At 45.9% G+C, this 17,976-nt stretch overlaps 1 protein-coding gene across 1 annotated transcript in view; it reads left to right on the plus strand.

Moving 5' to 3' along the window:
- COG5 (component of oligomeric golgi complex 5) overlaps positions 1-17,976 on the plus strand; it is a 664,814-nt gene that overhangs the window by 415,356 nt on the left and 231,482 nt on the right. The window contains exons 8-9 of the mRNA XM_075343478.1: positions 4,213-4,294; positions 15,540-15,744. Of these exons, the coding sequence (XP_075199593.1) occupies positions 4,213-4,294; positions 15,540-15,744 (287 nt within the window). The remainder of the gene's footprint in view (positions 1-4,212; positions 4,295-15,539; positions 15,745-17,976) is intronic.

The raw sequence follows: 17,976 nt of genomic DNA on the forward strand, positions 1-17,976 counted from the left end.
TGGGGATGTTGCCGAAGAAATAGTCTATTTGACTATGCGAATTATGAGGATGTGAGTAGAAGGTGTATTGTTTTGCTGTTGGGTTGTCTATTCTCCAGAGGTCATACAATTGGTGCCTGCGGATCAGTCTGCGAAACCCGGTAGACAGTGGTGATGATCTATGTGAGCCCGGAGGATGTGAGGGTGCAATCTATCTGTCTGCTGTCTCCGAAAACACGATATTAAAGTCCCCCCCTATAATGTGCATGGCCCCACGATCCAATGGAAGGCATGACAGGACAGAGGAAACAAATCTGGTTTGATTAATGTTGGGAGCATAGAGGTTACATAGAATTAGACGCCTCCCATTCAAGATACCCTGGACTACCAGGAAGCGGCCAGAAGGATCCGCCTCCCACTTACTCACATGAAATGGGCAAGTGTGAGAGATCAATATGGCCACCCCTGCTTTCTTCTTTGTGTTTGTGGCTGAGAAGGATTGAGGAAACCAGTGGCGGGCGAAGTTTTTGCTGTAAAGTTTGTTTCTTGCAGGAACACCACTGCCTTTGATTTCCGCATCTCCTGGAGAGCCTCCTCTTCACATTAGAGTTCAGCCCCTTAACATTAAGGCTCATCAACTTAGCCATCTCATGACCTCACCATATGCTAGTGTGAAGGCTAGTGTCAGATACTTTCGTTTAGTGTGCGCGATAGGCGCCCCCCCTGAACCCTTCTGTGGAAGAACCAACATACCATGGAAAATTGCATACCTGTAGATATAGCCATAACATAAAATAACAATTAGACACATAACTATGTTCAACAGTAAAATAAGAATGTTTGAGTCCGAGATAAGTGTATGGCAGTCAAGACTAACCGTCCACTATCCCAGTACCAGAGTCTACTTATATTTACTCAAAATAGAGAGTATCACACTGAATATAACCTGCACTATAAACCAAAGTGCGAATAAACTAGTACGACTCTGCCAGTGGGTGGGTGGCAAAACTCCACAAATCAGACACACTGGTCCCAACCTCCCCCCGGGATTTTCTAAAAGGGAGAAATCACAAAGATATGGAAAGGAGTATACCCATTAGGAAGAAGTAGGATCTATAGGTAACCATAAGGCCACGTGAAAACATATCAAGTAGGTTCTTCTTCTCTCGCATTCCTGGAACGTCGCTTTCGTGATACAGTGGCCAACTGCCAGGTTTGAGGAAGCGGCGGCATCTATTGGGGCATAGTCCAGTCTGGCAGATCCGGCACAGGGAGGTCAAAGACATTGCAGAAAGGCTCAAGAACTGTGGGGATCCGGAGGCTAGCCAGCGTGTCTCCTCGCCGCGAGGTGAGGATAAACGGGAACCCCCATCTGTAAATAATATTGTTGTCCTTCAGAGACGACAATAGTGGGCGAAGGGCCTTCCGTTGCTGTAGTGTTATCCAAGAGAGATCTTGAAATAGCTGTATTTTGGTGCCACAGTACATCATTTGTTTTGGCGGTCGCGCTTTGAACATTATCTTTTCTTTAAGTTGGAAATCAATGACATGGCAGATAATATCTCTCGGGTTCCCCTTTAAATTTTGAGGGCGTAGGGCCCTGTGCGCTCTGTCCATGGGAATTGGACTGTTAGGAGGCCGCTGCAGAAGCGAATTGAATATGGTCTGCAAAATTGTTATAACATCCTCCTTCGTTTGAGACTCGGGTATGCCCCTGACCCGTATATTATGGCGCCTGCCTCTGTTGTCTAGGTCTTCAATATGGCGCTGTAGCTCCCTTATGACGTCTGCTTGGGAGGAAGTTTTGGACTGGAGACGGCGGATGGTGGTTCTAGCTTCATTATGGTCGTTCTCCAGCTGATTTATTCTCTTGAAGATGGAGACGACATCCTGCCGGACCGCCGCTATTTCAGATCTGCAAACATTTTTAACCTCAGAAATGAGTGTTTGAAAATCTGACTTGGTAGGGAGCTGCCGTACATGCTCCCACCATTCTGCAGGGACACACATAGGCTGAGTAATAGAAGGGCTGGCTGCCGGACACTCCTGGGCCCTCTTCCCGATATCATCCATGCCCAGAGGGTCTGAGGGTGATCCATGAGCCTTTTTCTGTTGGTCCGGGGAACCTGGGCCCTGTAGCCCCCAATCCCTGGTTAACTTGTGGGTTCTTTGGGGCCTGGGGGTGAGAGTCTCATTCTGAAGCATAGGTGGTTCCAGTCGGAAAGACAGGGACTCATTCCCATTTGTCATAGTATTATCCCATGGTGGCTGGGGGACTCCAGCAAGCTGTAAGGCCTTTTGTCTGTCCCTCAGAGCCTCCCTATTATCCTCCATTAGGGACCCCGCTCCCACAGAGTCACTGCTCTCCAGTCCCAGCCCTCCAGCAGCCCACTCCATGTCGCTTGCTCCCTTCAGCCCAGCATCCACGTGTGCCACTGGGCTCCAGCCGCCGCTGCGTTCTAACACTTCCAGGGGTGGGGAGGGGCGGCATGTTTATCCCCGTCTCCCCCTGGCTGTCCTCCGGGCTCATTGCTAGGGAGAGCGCTGGCTGCTCACCTGGTCCGGTGGGTCGGGGACGCGCAGGATCATCCGGCTCACCGCTTCCTCGCTCCCTGCTTCCTTGCTCCTGCTTGGCTTGAGGTGAGTGACTGCGCGTCTTCTCCACCGCCGTCGCCATCTTGTCCACGAGGGGGCCGGCATCCACGAATCCCTCCTTCCCCATCGCATGCAGGCACTCCTTGCGTGGTCTCTTCTCCACTCACCGCCGCTGTATTCATCTGGGGAGGGAGATGATGAGTCACCTCTGTTATCTGTGCGGCATCCCGTTCTTGCTCCCCCGGCGGCTCCCTTGTCATGTAGGCGTCCAGGGTGAGTGGCGCTGGGGTCCCCGGATCTTTGGTGTTCTTTGGGGGTTTCTTTTTCCCCATTGTGATTCTTCCAGGCTTATGTATAGGTGCTAAAGTAATCCCGGGTGACAGAGCTCAGTACTCAGGCGTCCTGCTCCATGGAGTTCCGGCTGATTATTTATTTATCATCTACTCGCAACTATCCCACAGGTGATCTATTCAGGGCTATAATTTTCACTGTGTTTTTTCTCCAGTTATTTCCTTCTTGTAATATTAATTTTTAAAAAATCTTTTTCAACCATAAAAATGATTGTGACTATATCATGTGTTTCAGTATAATTTTTGTAGGTTCAAATGAATATATGTACTGGAACCACTAATATGGCTTTTTGTATATTGTCATGTTAAAACTTGCCAAACATTTTTATCTTCTGTCAAGCTGGTGATAACAAAGTTTATATTTGTAATTTTACTTGTTTCTGTAAAAGCTGATTAGTTGGAAAGAATGTCAAAAGCATCCAACACTGGTATTCTAGTGCAATATCCTCTTCTATAGCCTTCCTTTTACTTCTTCCGTACACCTCCAATAAATCCTTAACTTTGCTATTCAGTCAGTGCACTGCTATTCTCACTCCTCCTACTGCTTCTTCTCTATCTATTCATTGGTTTTCCCGTTTGCTGAATAGATCTTCTCTCTCCCTATCCTATGCTTTCTTCTCTCGCTTCCTATTTATTCATTGTTTTTTTCCCTTTTGCTGAATAGATCTTCTCTCTTCTTCTCTTCCTATCTTTCCTATCCAATGCTCCCTTCTCTTTCTTCCTATCTATTTATTGGTTTTCCCCTTTGCTAAATAGATCTCTCTTCCTATCTTCTTATCCTATGCTTCCTTCTCTCTCTTTCTATCAATTCATTTGTTTACCTTTTTGCTGAACAGATCTTCCTATCCTATGCCTCCTTCTCTCTCTTCCTATTTTTCCCCTTTGCTGAATAGATCTTCCCTCTTCCTATCTTCCTATCCTAAGCTTCCTTCTCTCTCTTCCTATCCATTCATTTTTTCCCCCTTTCCTGAATAGATCTTCTCTCTTCCTATCTTCCTATCCTATCCTTCCTTCTCTCTCTTTCTATCCATTCATTGGTTTTCCCCTTTGCTGTCCTCATGGGCAGGGCACCCTCACCTTCCCTACTTCTGTCTGGGTAGGCACATGCATATTGTATTTGTTTATTTAGTGTTTATTTTATTAATCTTTAAAGAACATGTCCACTTTTTACATTAATTTTATATCACTCCAAAGAGTAAATACTATGACGGTATTTTGCAAACAGTCTAGTAATAATATCTTTTTATGTGTCTTTTTTAATATCTCCAATGCGTGTTCTTATTTTAAGGATGGTCAGACAGATATTCTGTACACGTTCTGGAATTCCATTACACAAATACTTTCATCTCATTTTGAAAAGGCAACAACCTGTAAGTTTCATTTTCAACTTGTTTAATCTATCTCAAATATTTACCTACTTTTAGATTGTTGTTTTTGTTTGTATTCATTAAAGATGCTCATGTAGTATACATCCTATTATGCCCACACATCTTATCATGTGATCACTGGATGCCCCCATCTTGGCAGAGCTGCTGGTTCTTGGGAAGGGCTGTTTTCCGCTGTATCTGGAGGTCATGTCACAATAAGACACTGTTTTTCTCTGTAACTGGGGGGGTCCAATTGATGCCTTGGTTTCAGTGGAAAACAGTAAAAGGCTCTTTGGGAGACATACCATATTTTTCGCTTTATAAGACGCACCTGATTATAAGACGCACCCCCAAATTTGGTGAAGGAAAAGAGATTTTTTTTTAATGTTAAATTGGGTCCGTCTTATAATGCCAGTGTCCGTCTAACAAATCATATAGGGTATATGTCCCTTATAGCCCCCCCATCCTAAAATTAGCCTCTTTAATCTAGATATGGCCCCCTTGTGCTGGCACACGTCCCCCAGTCATGCCACATGTCCCCCATTGATGGCACACGTCCCCCTGTGCTGGCACAAGTCTTCTATTGCTGGCACAAGTTACCTATTGCTGGCACAAGTCTCCTATAGCTGGCACAAGTCTCCTATTGCTGGCACACATCCCATATTGCTGGTACACATCCCCTACAGCTGGCACAGGTCTCCTATTGCTGGCACAAGTCTCCTATAGCTGGCACAGGTCTCCTATTGCTGGCACAAGTCTCCTATAGCTGGCACAAGTCTCCTATTGCTGGCACACATCCCATATTGCTGGCACACATCCTCTACGGCTGGCACAGGTCTCCTATTGCTGGCACAAGTCTCCTATAGCTGGCACAAGTCTCCTATTGCTGGCACACATCCCATATTGCTGGCACACATCCCCTACAGCTGGCACAGGTCTCCTATGGATGGCACACGTCCCCCTGTGTTTGATATGGCCCCCGTGCTGCTGCCGATAGTAAAATAAACACTTTACTTTAACTTCTCCAGCGCTGTAATCCCTCGTGTCTCCCTCTGTGCTGCTGAGCTCCTGCACTTCCTGGTTCTCGGTCCTGGTCATGTGATCGGCACAGCAGAGTGACATGATCTCTGCGTGCCTTATCACAGCGGCAGCAGTGAGATCGGGGAGACACCGGGAGACACACTGGAGGAGGTAAGATAAGCTTTTTTATTTTAGGATGGGCAGCAGCATGGGGGCCATATCTAACACGGGGGAGGGGGGCATGTGTGATCAAAGGGGGGCGCAGGCACATATAATATGTGCCGCACCCCCAGCACATCGCTGCGGTGCGGTTTCAGCACCACGGTGATGGACAGCGGCAGTGCATATTATATGAGTGGGAGCAGGAGATCTCCCGCTGCCTCCTGTAGCCTCTCCCAGCCTCCACCAACCCCCAGCACCACTCCAGAGTTGCCCCCACCTCCCCTGGACCCGTATATTCAGATTATAAGACGCACCCCCTACTTTCCCACAAAATTTGGGGGAACAAAAGTGCGTCTTATAAAGCGAAAAATACGGTAATCTGTTAAAAATGTATAGCTATCGCCACCCTATAATACAAGAGTATTTAAATAATGAAATAACGGAAATACAATATTGAACCCATTCTTCTACTATATTTTAATATACAAATTATAGAAAACATTAAACCCCCATATATATAGCATTACCTCCCATAAAAAAAGAGGTGCTAGATAACAAAAGCGCGTTCATCAAAATTCATACTTCATTCCCAAACCAGCACTTCCCAGTGGTCACATAACTGTGTTAATTCACACTAGCACTGCATCCTATCAGTGGATCCCAACTGGAGCCAGTGCGCAAAGTTTCTTCTGATAAATGTAAAAAAGGTGCAGCTGATCAGTGGCCACTGATTGGCTGCAGCGCTGACAATAACAATGTCACATGATCGTCAAAAATCTCAGCAGTAGTCCGAGATGTAAGGATATGGGTTGTTTAATGTCATGCGGGACATTTAAAGTGTTTTCCTCTATTATTTGACTATTTCATTAGTCCTAACTCTATAATAAATGTTAATCTTATCACCCCATATTTACCACTATCATGAAGTACCATATGTTAAGAAAAAACTATCTCAGAATTATTGGAATCTGTTACAGCGTCCCAGAGTTATAACCTCATAAACTGACTCTGGTCAGAATTGAAAATATTGGCCTGTTCAGGAAGGGTAAGACAGGCTTTAGGGTGAAGGGGTTAATATGAACCCCCTAATCATGCACTTGTGAGCTTCCCACACAATACATGGATCTTTTTCATATTTGATCGGAAATACAATGGAGACACTAACAAGCGCATGATCTTAAAAGAAAATTAATCCTTTAACCCCTTCAGCCCCCAGCCTGTTTTCACCTTAAAGACCCGGCCATTTTTTGCAATTTTGACCAGTGTCACTTTGACAGGTTATAACTCTGGAACACTTCAACGGATCCTGGCGATTCTGAGATTGTTTTTTCGTGACATATTGTACTTCATGTCAGTGGTAAATTTAGGCCGATATGTTTTGCGTTTATTTGTGAAAATTTCGGAAATTTAGCGAAAATTTTGAAAATTTTGCAATTTTCAAAATTTGAAATTTTATGCCCATAAATCTGAGAGATATGTCACACAAAAAAGTTACTAAATAACATTTCCCACATGTCTACTTTACACCAGCGCAATTTTTGAAAAAAAAAAAATTTCCGTTAGGAAGTTAGAAGGGTTCAAAGTTCATCACCAATTTCTCATTTTTCCAACAAAATTTACAAAAAAAAATTGTTTAGGTACCACATCACATTTGGAGTGATTTGAGAAACCTAGGCGACAGAAAATACCCAAAAGTGACCCAATTCTAAAATCTGCACCCCTCACTCTGCTCAAAACCACATCCAAGAAGTTTATTAACCCTTTAGGAGCTTCACAGCAACCAAAGCAATGTAGACGAAAAAATGAAAATTTTACTTTTTTAACACAAAAATGTTACTTTAGCCATAAAAATTAGTATTTTCACAAGGGTATCAGGAAAAATGCATCATAAAATGTATCGTGCATTTTCTCCTGAGTACGCAGATACCCCATATGTGGTGGTAATCAAATGTTTGGGCACACAGCAGGACTCGGAAGGCAAGGAGCGCCATTTGAATTTTTGAGTGCAAAATTAGCTGCACTCATTAGCGGACGCCATGTCGGGTTTGAAGACCCCCTGAGGTGCCTAAACAATGGAGCTCCCCCACAAATGACCCCATTTTGGAAACTAGAGCCCTCAAATATTTTTTCTAGATGTTTGATGTGCACTTTGAACCCCTGGGGGCTTCACAGAAGTTTATAACGTTGAGCTATGAAAAGAAAAAAAAAATTTTTTACCACAAAACTGTTGCTTCAACCAGGTAGCTTTTTTTATCACAAGGGTATCAGGAAAAAATGCACCATAAAATTTATGGTGCATTTTCTCCTGAGTACGCAGATACCCCATATGTGGTGGAAATCAAATGTTTGGGCGCACGGCAGGACTCGGAAGGCAAGGAGCGCCATTTCACAGCAAAATTGGTTGGAATTATTAGCGGACGCCATGTTTCATTTGGAGACCCCCCTGAAGTGCCTAAACAATGGAGCTCCCCCACAATTGACCCCATTTTGGAAACTAGACCCCTCATGGAATTTATCTAGCTGTTTAGTGAGCACTTTGAACCCCTGGAGGCTTCACAAACGTTTGTAATGTTCAGCCGTGAAAATATTTTATTCTTTTTTTTACCACAAAATTGTTTTTTCAAACAGGTAGCTTTTTTTCCACAAGGGTATCAGAAAAAAATGCACCATAAAATGTATTGTGCAATTTCTCCTGAGTACGACGATACCTCATATGTGGTGGAAATCAATTGTTTGGGCGTACGGCGGGGCTCAGAAGAGAAGGAGCGCCATTTCACAGTAAAATTGATTGGAATTATTAGCAGACGCCATGTTTCATTTGGAGACCCCCCTGAGGTGCCTAAACAATGGAGCTCCCCCACATGTGATCCCATTTTGGAAACTAGACCCCCCCCCATACAAAAAAAATTAGTTTGGCGAAATAAAAAATACAGACATCAGTAAAAAAAAAAAAAAAAGAGCGCCTGCCACTAAGACCAGTGCCAAACGTGAGAGCAATGCACGAGTCTCGCATCGCATCATCCACTGCAGTCTGGAAGCGAGCAACTGCGCTGGATAATGCGATGCTAGAGGGCGGGGCGGCAGATGAGAAAGGGCGCAGCGGATGGAAGATGGGAAAGGGCACAGCGGATGGAGGAGCGGCAGAGGATGGGAAAGGGCGCAGCGTATGGATGATGGGAAATGGCGCAGCGGATGGAGGAGCGGCAGAGGATGGGGGGGGTGAGATGGGGATACCTACCTTACAGGATGGATCTAGGCAGCAGGATCACAGCAGACAGAAGAGGCAGCAGATGAAGGAGGCAACAGATCGAGGAGGGTGAGAGGGGGCAGTAGATGGAAAATGGGAGAGAGCAGGCAGCAGATCAGGGAGGGGGGCAGAGTCTGATGCGATAGAGAGATGGCACATGTAGGGGAAGGGAGGGGGGCTTGCAGCACATGTAGTGGGAGGGAGGGGGGCTTGCAGCACATGTAGGGGGAGGGAGGGGGGCTTGCAGCACATGTAGGGGGAGGGTGGCTGGCTTGCAGCACATGTAGGGGGAGGGTGGCTTGCAGCACATGTGCTGCAAGCCAGCCACCCTCCCCCCACATGTGCTGCAAGCCAGCCACCCTCCCCCCACATGTGCTGCAAGCCAGCCACCCTCCCCCCACATGTGCTGCAAGCCAGCCACCCTCCCCCCACATGTGCTGCAAGCCAGCCACCCTCCCCCCACGTGGGGGGAGGGTGGCTTGCAGCACATGGAGGGATAGGTGGTGTGGCGATGGAGAAGGGGCAGCCGATGACGGAGGATCGGGGGCAGCAGCGGCTGAAAAAGGTGGGTGCGACGGCGGCGGGGACAGTGGCGAGCATGGCGGCGGGGACGGCGGTGGATCGGGAGCGGCGGCGGGGACAGCGGGGGAGCGGGAGCATGGCGGCGGGGACGGCGGTGGATCGGGAGCGGCGGCGGGGACAGCGGTGGAGCGGGAGCATGGCGGCGGGGACGGTGGTGGATCGGGAGCGGCGGCGGGGACAGCGGTGGAGCGGGAGCATGGCGGCGGAGACAGCGGTGCAGCGGGAGCATGGCGGCGGGGACGGCGGTGGATCGGGAGCGGCGGCGGGGACAGCGGTGCAGCGGGAGCATGGCGGCGGAGACAGCGGTGCAGCGGGAGCATGGCGGCGGGGACGGCGGTGGATCGGGAGCGGCGGCAGGGACAGCGGTGCAGCGGGAGCATGGCGGCGGAGACAGCGGTGCAGCGGGAGCATGGCGGCGGGGACGGCGGGGGACAGCGGTGCAGCGGGAGCATGGCGGCGGAGACAGCGGTGCACCGGGAGCATGGCGGCGGGGACGGCGGTGGATCGGGAGCGGCGGCGGGGACAGCGGTGGAGCGGGAGCATGGCGGCGGAGACAGCGGTGCAGCGGGAGCATGGCGGCGGGGACGGCGGTGGATTGGGAGCGGCGGCGGGGACAGCGGTGCAGCGGGAGCATGGCGGCGGGGACAGCGGTGCATCGTGAGCATGGCGGCGGGGACAGCGGTGAAGCAGCAGCAGCGGCGGGGCGATCGGAGACAGCGGCGGTGAAGCGGGAGCAGCGGCGGGGCGATCGGAGACAGCGGCGGTGAAGCGGGAGCAGCGGCGGGGACAGCGGTGAAGCGGGAGCAGCGGCGGGGCGATCGGGGACAGGGGCGAGCGGCGGGGCGATCGGGGACAGGGGCGGGCGGCGGGGACAACAACTTACCGCTCTCCTCGGCTTCTAGGGACGATCACAGGCCGCAGATCCACATTGATTGGAGAGAGCGGTCACAAGACCGGTCTCTCCAATCAGAGCTGGGGGCGGGTGAAGCATCGATCACCCAGCTCCAGCCAATGGCCAGTGCTACAGCAGCACTGATCAGGGCTGGATTTCAATGTTCCAGCCATTTTCAATGGCTGGAACATTACAGTGGCTGTAATTGGCTGAGCGGCGTTCGTCAGCCAATCACAGCCTCTGTAGGTTCGGGGAGGAGGCACCACCCCTCCTGACGTCAGGCAGAGGTCCCCTCCTTCCCGAATCCAACGTTTAAGTAAATAAATTTCACTCCCCGGGGCTCCGGGACCGCGATTTCGCCAGGACGTACTGAGTACGTCATGGGTCGTTTAGCACCATGTCACCATGACGTACTCAGTACGTCCAAGGTCGTTAAGGGGTTAAAGGAGAGTAATGTCTTGATGTGTTGATGTCTTAAAATAAATAGTGAATCCCAGTGTATACATCATGAGAGTTATTATTGAAGGAGAAATCTTTGCTGAGTGGAATAGGTGTGATGTATCAATCAATTGATGTTTTTGTAAAGGTTTTAGAATTTGTTTTTGCATGGGGCGTGAAAGGGTGGATACCCCATTAGACGTGTCCATAGAGGGGTCTAGACTAGTACTAAAGGCTCCCTCCAGAATTAACGTTCCTTCCTCAAACCGTGCCAGTTGTTCTAAGTGCAAACGGTACTATCCTGTGTTGATATACAGGAGCAAAGGTAACCTTTTAAGAAGCAATAGATCCTTTGAGCACAAGTAAATGTCCTTCTCCATCAGTACAAGGTATCATGTGTGAGATTAGTATGCAGAAACCTCTAGATTTCAGACCTGGTGAAGAGCTGTGATATACAGTGGAGAACTTATAGTTCGATATCTTATAAAGTTTACTCAGACAAAAATGTGTTTCTTGCAAAAAGGCTACATCCAACTTTCTTTTATATAAGAGATTTAATAATATGGAAAGTTTTCTGGGCTATGTAGTCCTTAACTGTCAAGGAGCCCATTGTTATTTCAGAACCATGATCCCCCAATATCTCTGTGATGTACTGAAATGATTACAACAGGAAAGAAGGTGTCTTTCAATGATTGACAGGAGTCTGAACATGCATGTTCAAACCACTGATTTCTTTGTTCTCTTCTGCCTGGATCCTGCTGATGGATTGGAGCATCGGCCCTTTCAGCTGACAAGTGCGGTAATATGCTTTCTAATGAAAAGCAGCACTTGACTGTGTTTGTCATCCAAAGGGGCTGACGCTCTAAAGCAGGGGTGGGGAACCTTTTTTCTGCCGGGGGCCATTTGGAAATTTCTACCAACCTTCAGGGGCCGCACAAACTTATCAATCTTTAAATGACCCTGCTATATTTGGTGAAACAATTAATTAACTCACCCCTTCTGCTTCTTTTTGGTGCAGCTGTGATGTTTGGTGATACTAATTATGTTTTTTCTCACAGCTGCTTTTTCAGGTTTGTCTCGGTCTGGAGCGCGTGATATGATTGGTTAATCATATACATCACATAACAGACACTGTATATTCATCACAGGAGACGCTGGAGGCACATATAACACATAAGAGACACTGGGACTGCTGTATATACATCACAAGAGGGGCTGGAATCAGAGATACCACAAGAGAGGCTGGGGGCACAGACGCCACAAGAGGGGCTGGGGACACAGATGCCACAAGATTGGCTGGGAGCACAGATGCCACAAGAGGGGCACAGATGCCACAAGATGGGCACAGATGCTTCAAGAGGGGCTGGGGGCACACACGCCACTGGGGGGGACTGTACACAGCACTTGCGGAGCCCTGATATCACTGGGGCGGGACGCAAACCTGGAGTGATACACAGCATTTGGGGGCACACAGCGCTGAGGGTTGCATGCAACTCTGGGGGGGTATACAGAACTGGGGTGGGGGCACAAAGCACTGGACGGGGCACACATCAGCAGAAGGCGGGTGCTGGACACACAGCAGCACCGGACTCATCACTGGAGTGCAGGCGCCGGACACACAGCGCTGGAGGGAGAGGGCGGGCACTCAGCTCCGGAGGGCAGAGGGCGGCCACACACCGCTGGAAGCTGTGAAGCTACTGTGGGACGGAAGTGCAGAGCGCTAAACTCGCCCACAGAGTAAGTCCTGATCACGTTGGCACTGGCCAGTGGGAGACCCATCGGTGCGCACAAGCAGCACATGCGGGGATTTAAAGTTTTAGCGACCTGCAAGAGCGCGGTCACTGCACGAGCACTGCTGCCCACGGAAATCTGCCCGGGGGCCACAGAAAAGGTCATAGCGGGCCGCATGCGGCCCACGGAGGTTCCCCACCCCTGCTCTAAAACTTCATGCACCACCAAGCTGAGATAAGGCTTCACTGTACTCCAGAACCAACAAGTAAAAAAAAACAAACACTTAAAACATTTTTTTATTCGATATGCATTAAAAATATGGCACCAAAGACATGTAACTGTACAGTCCCTGACAAAAGTTCTGTCGCTTATCCATGTTATGTAAATAAAAGCTTATAACCTGACTTTAAATTCATTCATTGGTTTCATAAATTACTCTTTTGAAAGCGAAACCCTCCCAAATTTGGTTTAGGTTATGAAAATAAAGTTGCTGCAAAGCTGAAATATTGATCATTTAATGAACACAGAAAGGTCAGATTTCAGCAAGACAAACGTTTTGTCGCCTTGTCATATAATGCACCCAATCCTAGTTTACATCCTCACCTATGCTCACTAAATGATCGGTTAATTAGTGGGTGTGTATACAAAGAAACCCAGCACCCCAGACCTTCACTTGAACTGCAACTTGACCTCTGACAACATGCCTAAAAATCCACCCTGCGACCAAAGCCTTGATTATCAAGAGGCTGAAGAACAGATCCACTGCAGAGGTGGCTTGCACCTTTTAATGTGTCTCAGCGTCAAGTACAAGGAATTTAAAAAAGATTTTAAGAGACTGGAGATGTTTTTGACAAGCTCAGGTCCGCAAGACAACTGCTCAGGAGAAATGTTTGTTGGTTAGAAAATCCAAAGCCAGCCCCTCTTCCACTGCAGCAGAGCTCCAAAAGACCTGGTCACATCAAGTCCCTGTGTCAACTAGAACAGTTTATAGGATTCTGTCTCGAAATGGCCTCCATCGTCGAATCAGTGCCCAGAAGCCAGCACTAAACAAAAGGTAATTAAAAAAAAAAACATGTGGCATTTGCCAAGTCCCACAGCCTGCTAAACAGATGGACGCTGGAAAAGTGGCAGAAAGTGGATTTCTCTGATGAATCTTCAGTTGAATTACACCACAGCCGCCGCAAATACTGCAGAAGACCTACTGGAGCCTGTATGGATCCAGAAAACAATTAAGTTTGGTGGTGGAAAGATCATGGTCTGGGGTTACATTCAGTATGGGGGTGTGCAAAACAATTGCAAGCTGGAAGGCAATATCAATATCCTGAAATATCAAGAAGTATTAGCTACCTCTTATATTCCCAATCATAAAAGGGGTCGAATTCTGCAGCAGGATGATGCTCCATCTCATACATTAATCTCTACAACAAAGTTCCTCCTGGCAAAGAAGATCAAGGTGCTCAAGAAGTGGCCAGCCCAGTCACCAGACATGAACATCATTGAGCATGTTTGGGGTAAGATGAAAGAGGCTTGGAAGACAAAACCAAAGAATCTAGGTGCACTCTGGGAGGCATGTAAGACTGCATTCTTTGCTATTCCTGATGACTTCATCAATAAATTGCATGAATCTTTGTTGAACCGCATGGATGCAGTCCTTCAAGCTTATGGAAGTCACACAAAATATTAAATATGGCTCTAATCGTACCACAACTTCATTCACCAATGTTATGCAACATATCTTTGTATTAGAAGTTAATTATTTGTTTGAATTTCACATTACTTTCTGTGGGCGACAAAACTTTTGTCTTGCCCAAATCTGACCTGTGTTCATTAAATGATCAATATTTCAGCTTTGCAGCAACTTTATTTTCATAACTTATACCAAATTTGGGAGGGTTTCAGCTTTCAAAAGAGTAATTTATAAAACCAATGGATGAATTTAAAGTCAGGTTATAAGCTTTTATTTACATAACATGGATAAGCGACAGAACTTCTGTCAGGGACTGTATAGTCATCTGTAACTTAAGATAATGAGAAGAAACAAGTAAAGACAAATTTACGAGTTCCAATGTCATCGTACATCTGACCTGTTCTTCTAATTTTTGAGAATGGAGTTCTGTACCCATTCAATTTCATTTCTTGACCTGATTGTCCCTTCCTGTTTTTTATGTATGGTGAATTGGGAAATATTTACACCAGACACTGCCTATATAGTTAATGTCTTTGGTGCCTTATTTTTAATGCATATCTGACAATTATATTTTGGGGTTTTTTTTGGGGGTCTTTTTGTTTTGTTGGTTCTGGATGCTCATGGCCCCCTATTGATGTATTCTTGATTTACTGCCGTCCTCTGCATAACTCCTTAGATCCCTGGCCCCTTAACTGTTCAGTATTGAGATATGCTTTCTGGTGCTAAGTAGCGCAATGCACTTGTTAGCAGATGAGACCCAAAAGCATCAGCAAGATCTGTACAGAGGAGGAAAGTGAAGTGTGTGATCTGAGTATGCTTGCTCACAATCGTGTCCATTATTGAATGCACACTCTGCCCCCATCAGTGATGTTCTCTTTTTATTCTGTCCATTTTCAGACACTGACAATCCTTGAAAGGTAGCACTGCCCCATCAATGTCGTTATCTTGTCATATCCTCCTACCCTGGTGCCCAGATCACAAGTAACAAGGTAGTAAGCAGTGGCTACATGGCAATAAAGGGTTATGTGACCTCCATACAGAGGTACACTTTTATTACCTGCACTGCTTCCATGAGCATAATAGAAAACTGATTGTTAGGGAAAGTTACGATTTTTGAAAGGGAGTCATATAGTAATGGAAACCCCCTTTAAGCAGTTAAAAATGAGTTGTCCAGTAGTGGACAACCCATTTTAAGATTTTGACCATTTCACACAGAAAATGTTACTGCCAAATTGCAATTTGTTTGATAAATAGCATAATTTGTGACAAACATACAAAACCAATCTAAAAAATTCTGGTGATGTAGAGCAACTTAGCTTATTATATTCAACAATGTACAAGCAGTTTTAACCTTTTTTATATTCCTTTTGAATATAAAGATGTGATTGAATAGAACAAGACAATCGTTTGTTCTCTAACTTATTGTACATCTTCCTCCGAGACCAGTTTCCCATTTTGACATTACCCACATTTCCGTCTTGTCTCCTAGCTTCCACCTTCCTGAAGCAGGCCTTTGAAGGAGAATATCCTAAACTATTAAGGCTTTACAATGACTTGTGGAAACGTCTCCAGCAATACAGTCAGAACTTACAGGGTTCCTTTACAAGTAGTGGCAACTCTGATTTTGTCTCTGAGATGCAGCAAATTGAAGATGACACACAAGATGTTTTCACAATGAAAAAACTAGATGATGAGTGAGTATGCATATGTCAAGCAGAATTCCATAGACAGTGCTATTAAGGTCAGACAGTTCACATTAAAGTCAGCTTTTACATGGTAATTAGTTTGTCCATGCAAATTTGACAGCTCCTCTTCTGTGTAACCACTTGTTTGACATCTTTCACTTGGTTGGTCTTAATCGTGTTTTAATTTGTAATAAATAGCTTTTCATGGATTATGTTAAACTATATTTAAATATGTATGTAGTTATATTTGTTATATATTTTTATCCTATTATCCCACTCGTTTACAATTGGGTCACATATTTTTTGCCACATTTTTCACGCTGAACTGGACAAAAGAGAATTTAAAGGGAATCTGTCAGTAGGTTTTTGCTAATTCATCTGAGAGCAGCATAATATAGGCAAAGAGATCCTGAAACTAACCATATTTAACTTGGATTGCTGGCTGCAGCTGTTCTGAGTTTATCTCATAATTGTGTTTAGAGCTATCCCTGCCCACACCAGGCTCTTAATAGAGATTGTGCATTGACAGAGAGGTGTCAATCACTGCAGGGGCGTGCCAGACAAGTGAACACCACCCAGACACCGACACCAATTATAATGGGCCGCCTACTCAAACAAACATAGCAAATAAACAAATGATCAAGATTGGTCTGTGAATTGATAGGCAGGAATCCCTGAGCTTTCAGTTTTAACACTCACAACATGCTTGCTTCATCTTATATAGCAAAAAGTTTCTAAGGCCGGTTTCACACATCCGGCTTTTCTCCACTTTATCGGATCCGGCGCGCTCCCGTACAGTGTATACAGTACAATGGCTGCGCAACAAGCTCTGGTCACATGCTGTCATGTGACCGGAGCATGTGACCAGGAAGTTGCAGCGTGGCGATTGTAATGTATACGCTGTTCGGGAGCGCACCGGAACCGATAAAGTGGAGAAAAGCCGGATGTGTGAAACCGGCCTAACAGAGTCCCTTCAATATGTAGCAGAAACAGGATACAATGATGAATTTCTTTCTTAAAGACCTTTCACAATTTTTTAATGTTGATAAACTGGAAAGAAAAAAGTAGTGCAATAGGGTCTTATCTGAGGATAGTGAATAACGTGGAAACACAAAAACAGGCTCGTCTGGAGTAGTTGTGAAGCCACAACTACTGAGAAGGCAAAGATGGCTGCTGCAGCATCCCTGGGGGTAGTAGTATTCTTTAAAGAAGCAAAGACAGGAAAAATGCTCGACCGTGAGAAAATCCAGGCAAAATGATAAGATGGTGATTTTTTTATTGTTGACACATTTCTGAGAGCAATTTCTCTTTCTTCAGGACAAAAATTACATGTAGCCTACATGTAATTTTTGTCCTGAAGAGGAGAAATTGCTCTCAGAAACAAGTTAATAATAAAAATCACCATCTTATCATTTTGTTTGGATTTTTCCACAGTCACCCAGCCATATTCCCGTCTTTGCTTCTTTAAGGAATACTACATTTTTTATGTTGAACTGGACACATGATATTATAGTAGCTGAAGAACTGAATAAAACTTTTTTTTTTTTAATTTCACTTGTATGTTGCAGAGATATTCCCAAACAATGTGTCTGGTACTAAGAAGTTAACTTTTTTTAAATTTAAGCGGGTGTTATCAGACATTTGTCACTGGGGATGTGTAATTTTCTCTGACCAATCATAAGCATGCAGCAAAACAGGAAATAACATGCACCCACCAAAGGTTATAGCACTTTTCTCATTGTGTGAGAGCTAATTATACAGCCCTGATCTACTGGTCTAACCTCCTATATCAATCAATGAATGGAGGGGGCAGTACAGCTGAGTTTAGCTGTGTCACATTACAAATCCTATCAGCTCTTCTGATTACTGAGTGTGTCAGTAGTCTCACTTATGTCTGCTGTGCTAAGGCAACTGTACTCGCTCTGGAGTTAGATCAGGTCTGTCTTTATTTCTCACTCTTGAGCAGTCTGCTTGTTCTTGGCTACTCCTGTGTGCGATTTAATGACATATGTAATGTCAGACTACTCAGATATCACTGCAGAGTAAATACATGTTGAGCACAACAGACAGTAGAGCTGACAGTTCTAGGAGAGGAACAAAGCGTCTAAAAAGATTTGTAATGTGACATTGCTAAACTCCGCTTCACTGCCCCTCACATTTATAATGTAGGAGGTTAGACCTGGAGATCAGGACTGTATCATTAGATCTCAGACACTGAGAAATGTGGTCTAAGCTATAGTG

The sequence above is a fragment of the Anomaloglossus baeobatrachus genome, chromosome 4 (genome assembly GCF_048569485.1).
Source record: "Anomaloglossus baeobatrachus isolate aAnoBae1 chromosome 4, aAnoBae1.hap1, whole genome shotgun sequence".
Lineage (NCBI taxonomy): Eukaryota > Metazoa > Chordata > Amphibia > Anura > Aromobatidae > Anomaloglossus > Anomaloglossus baeobatrachus.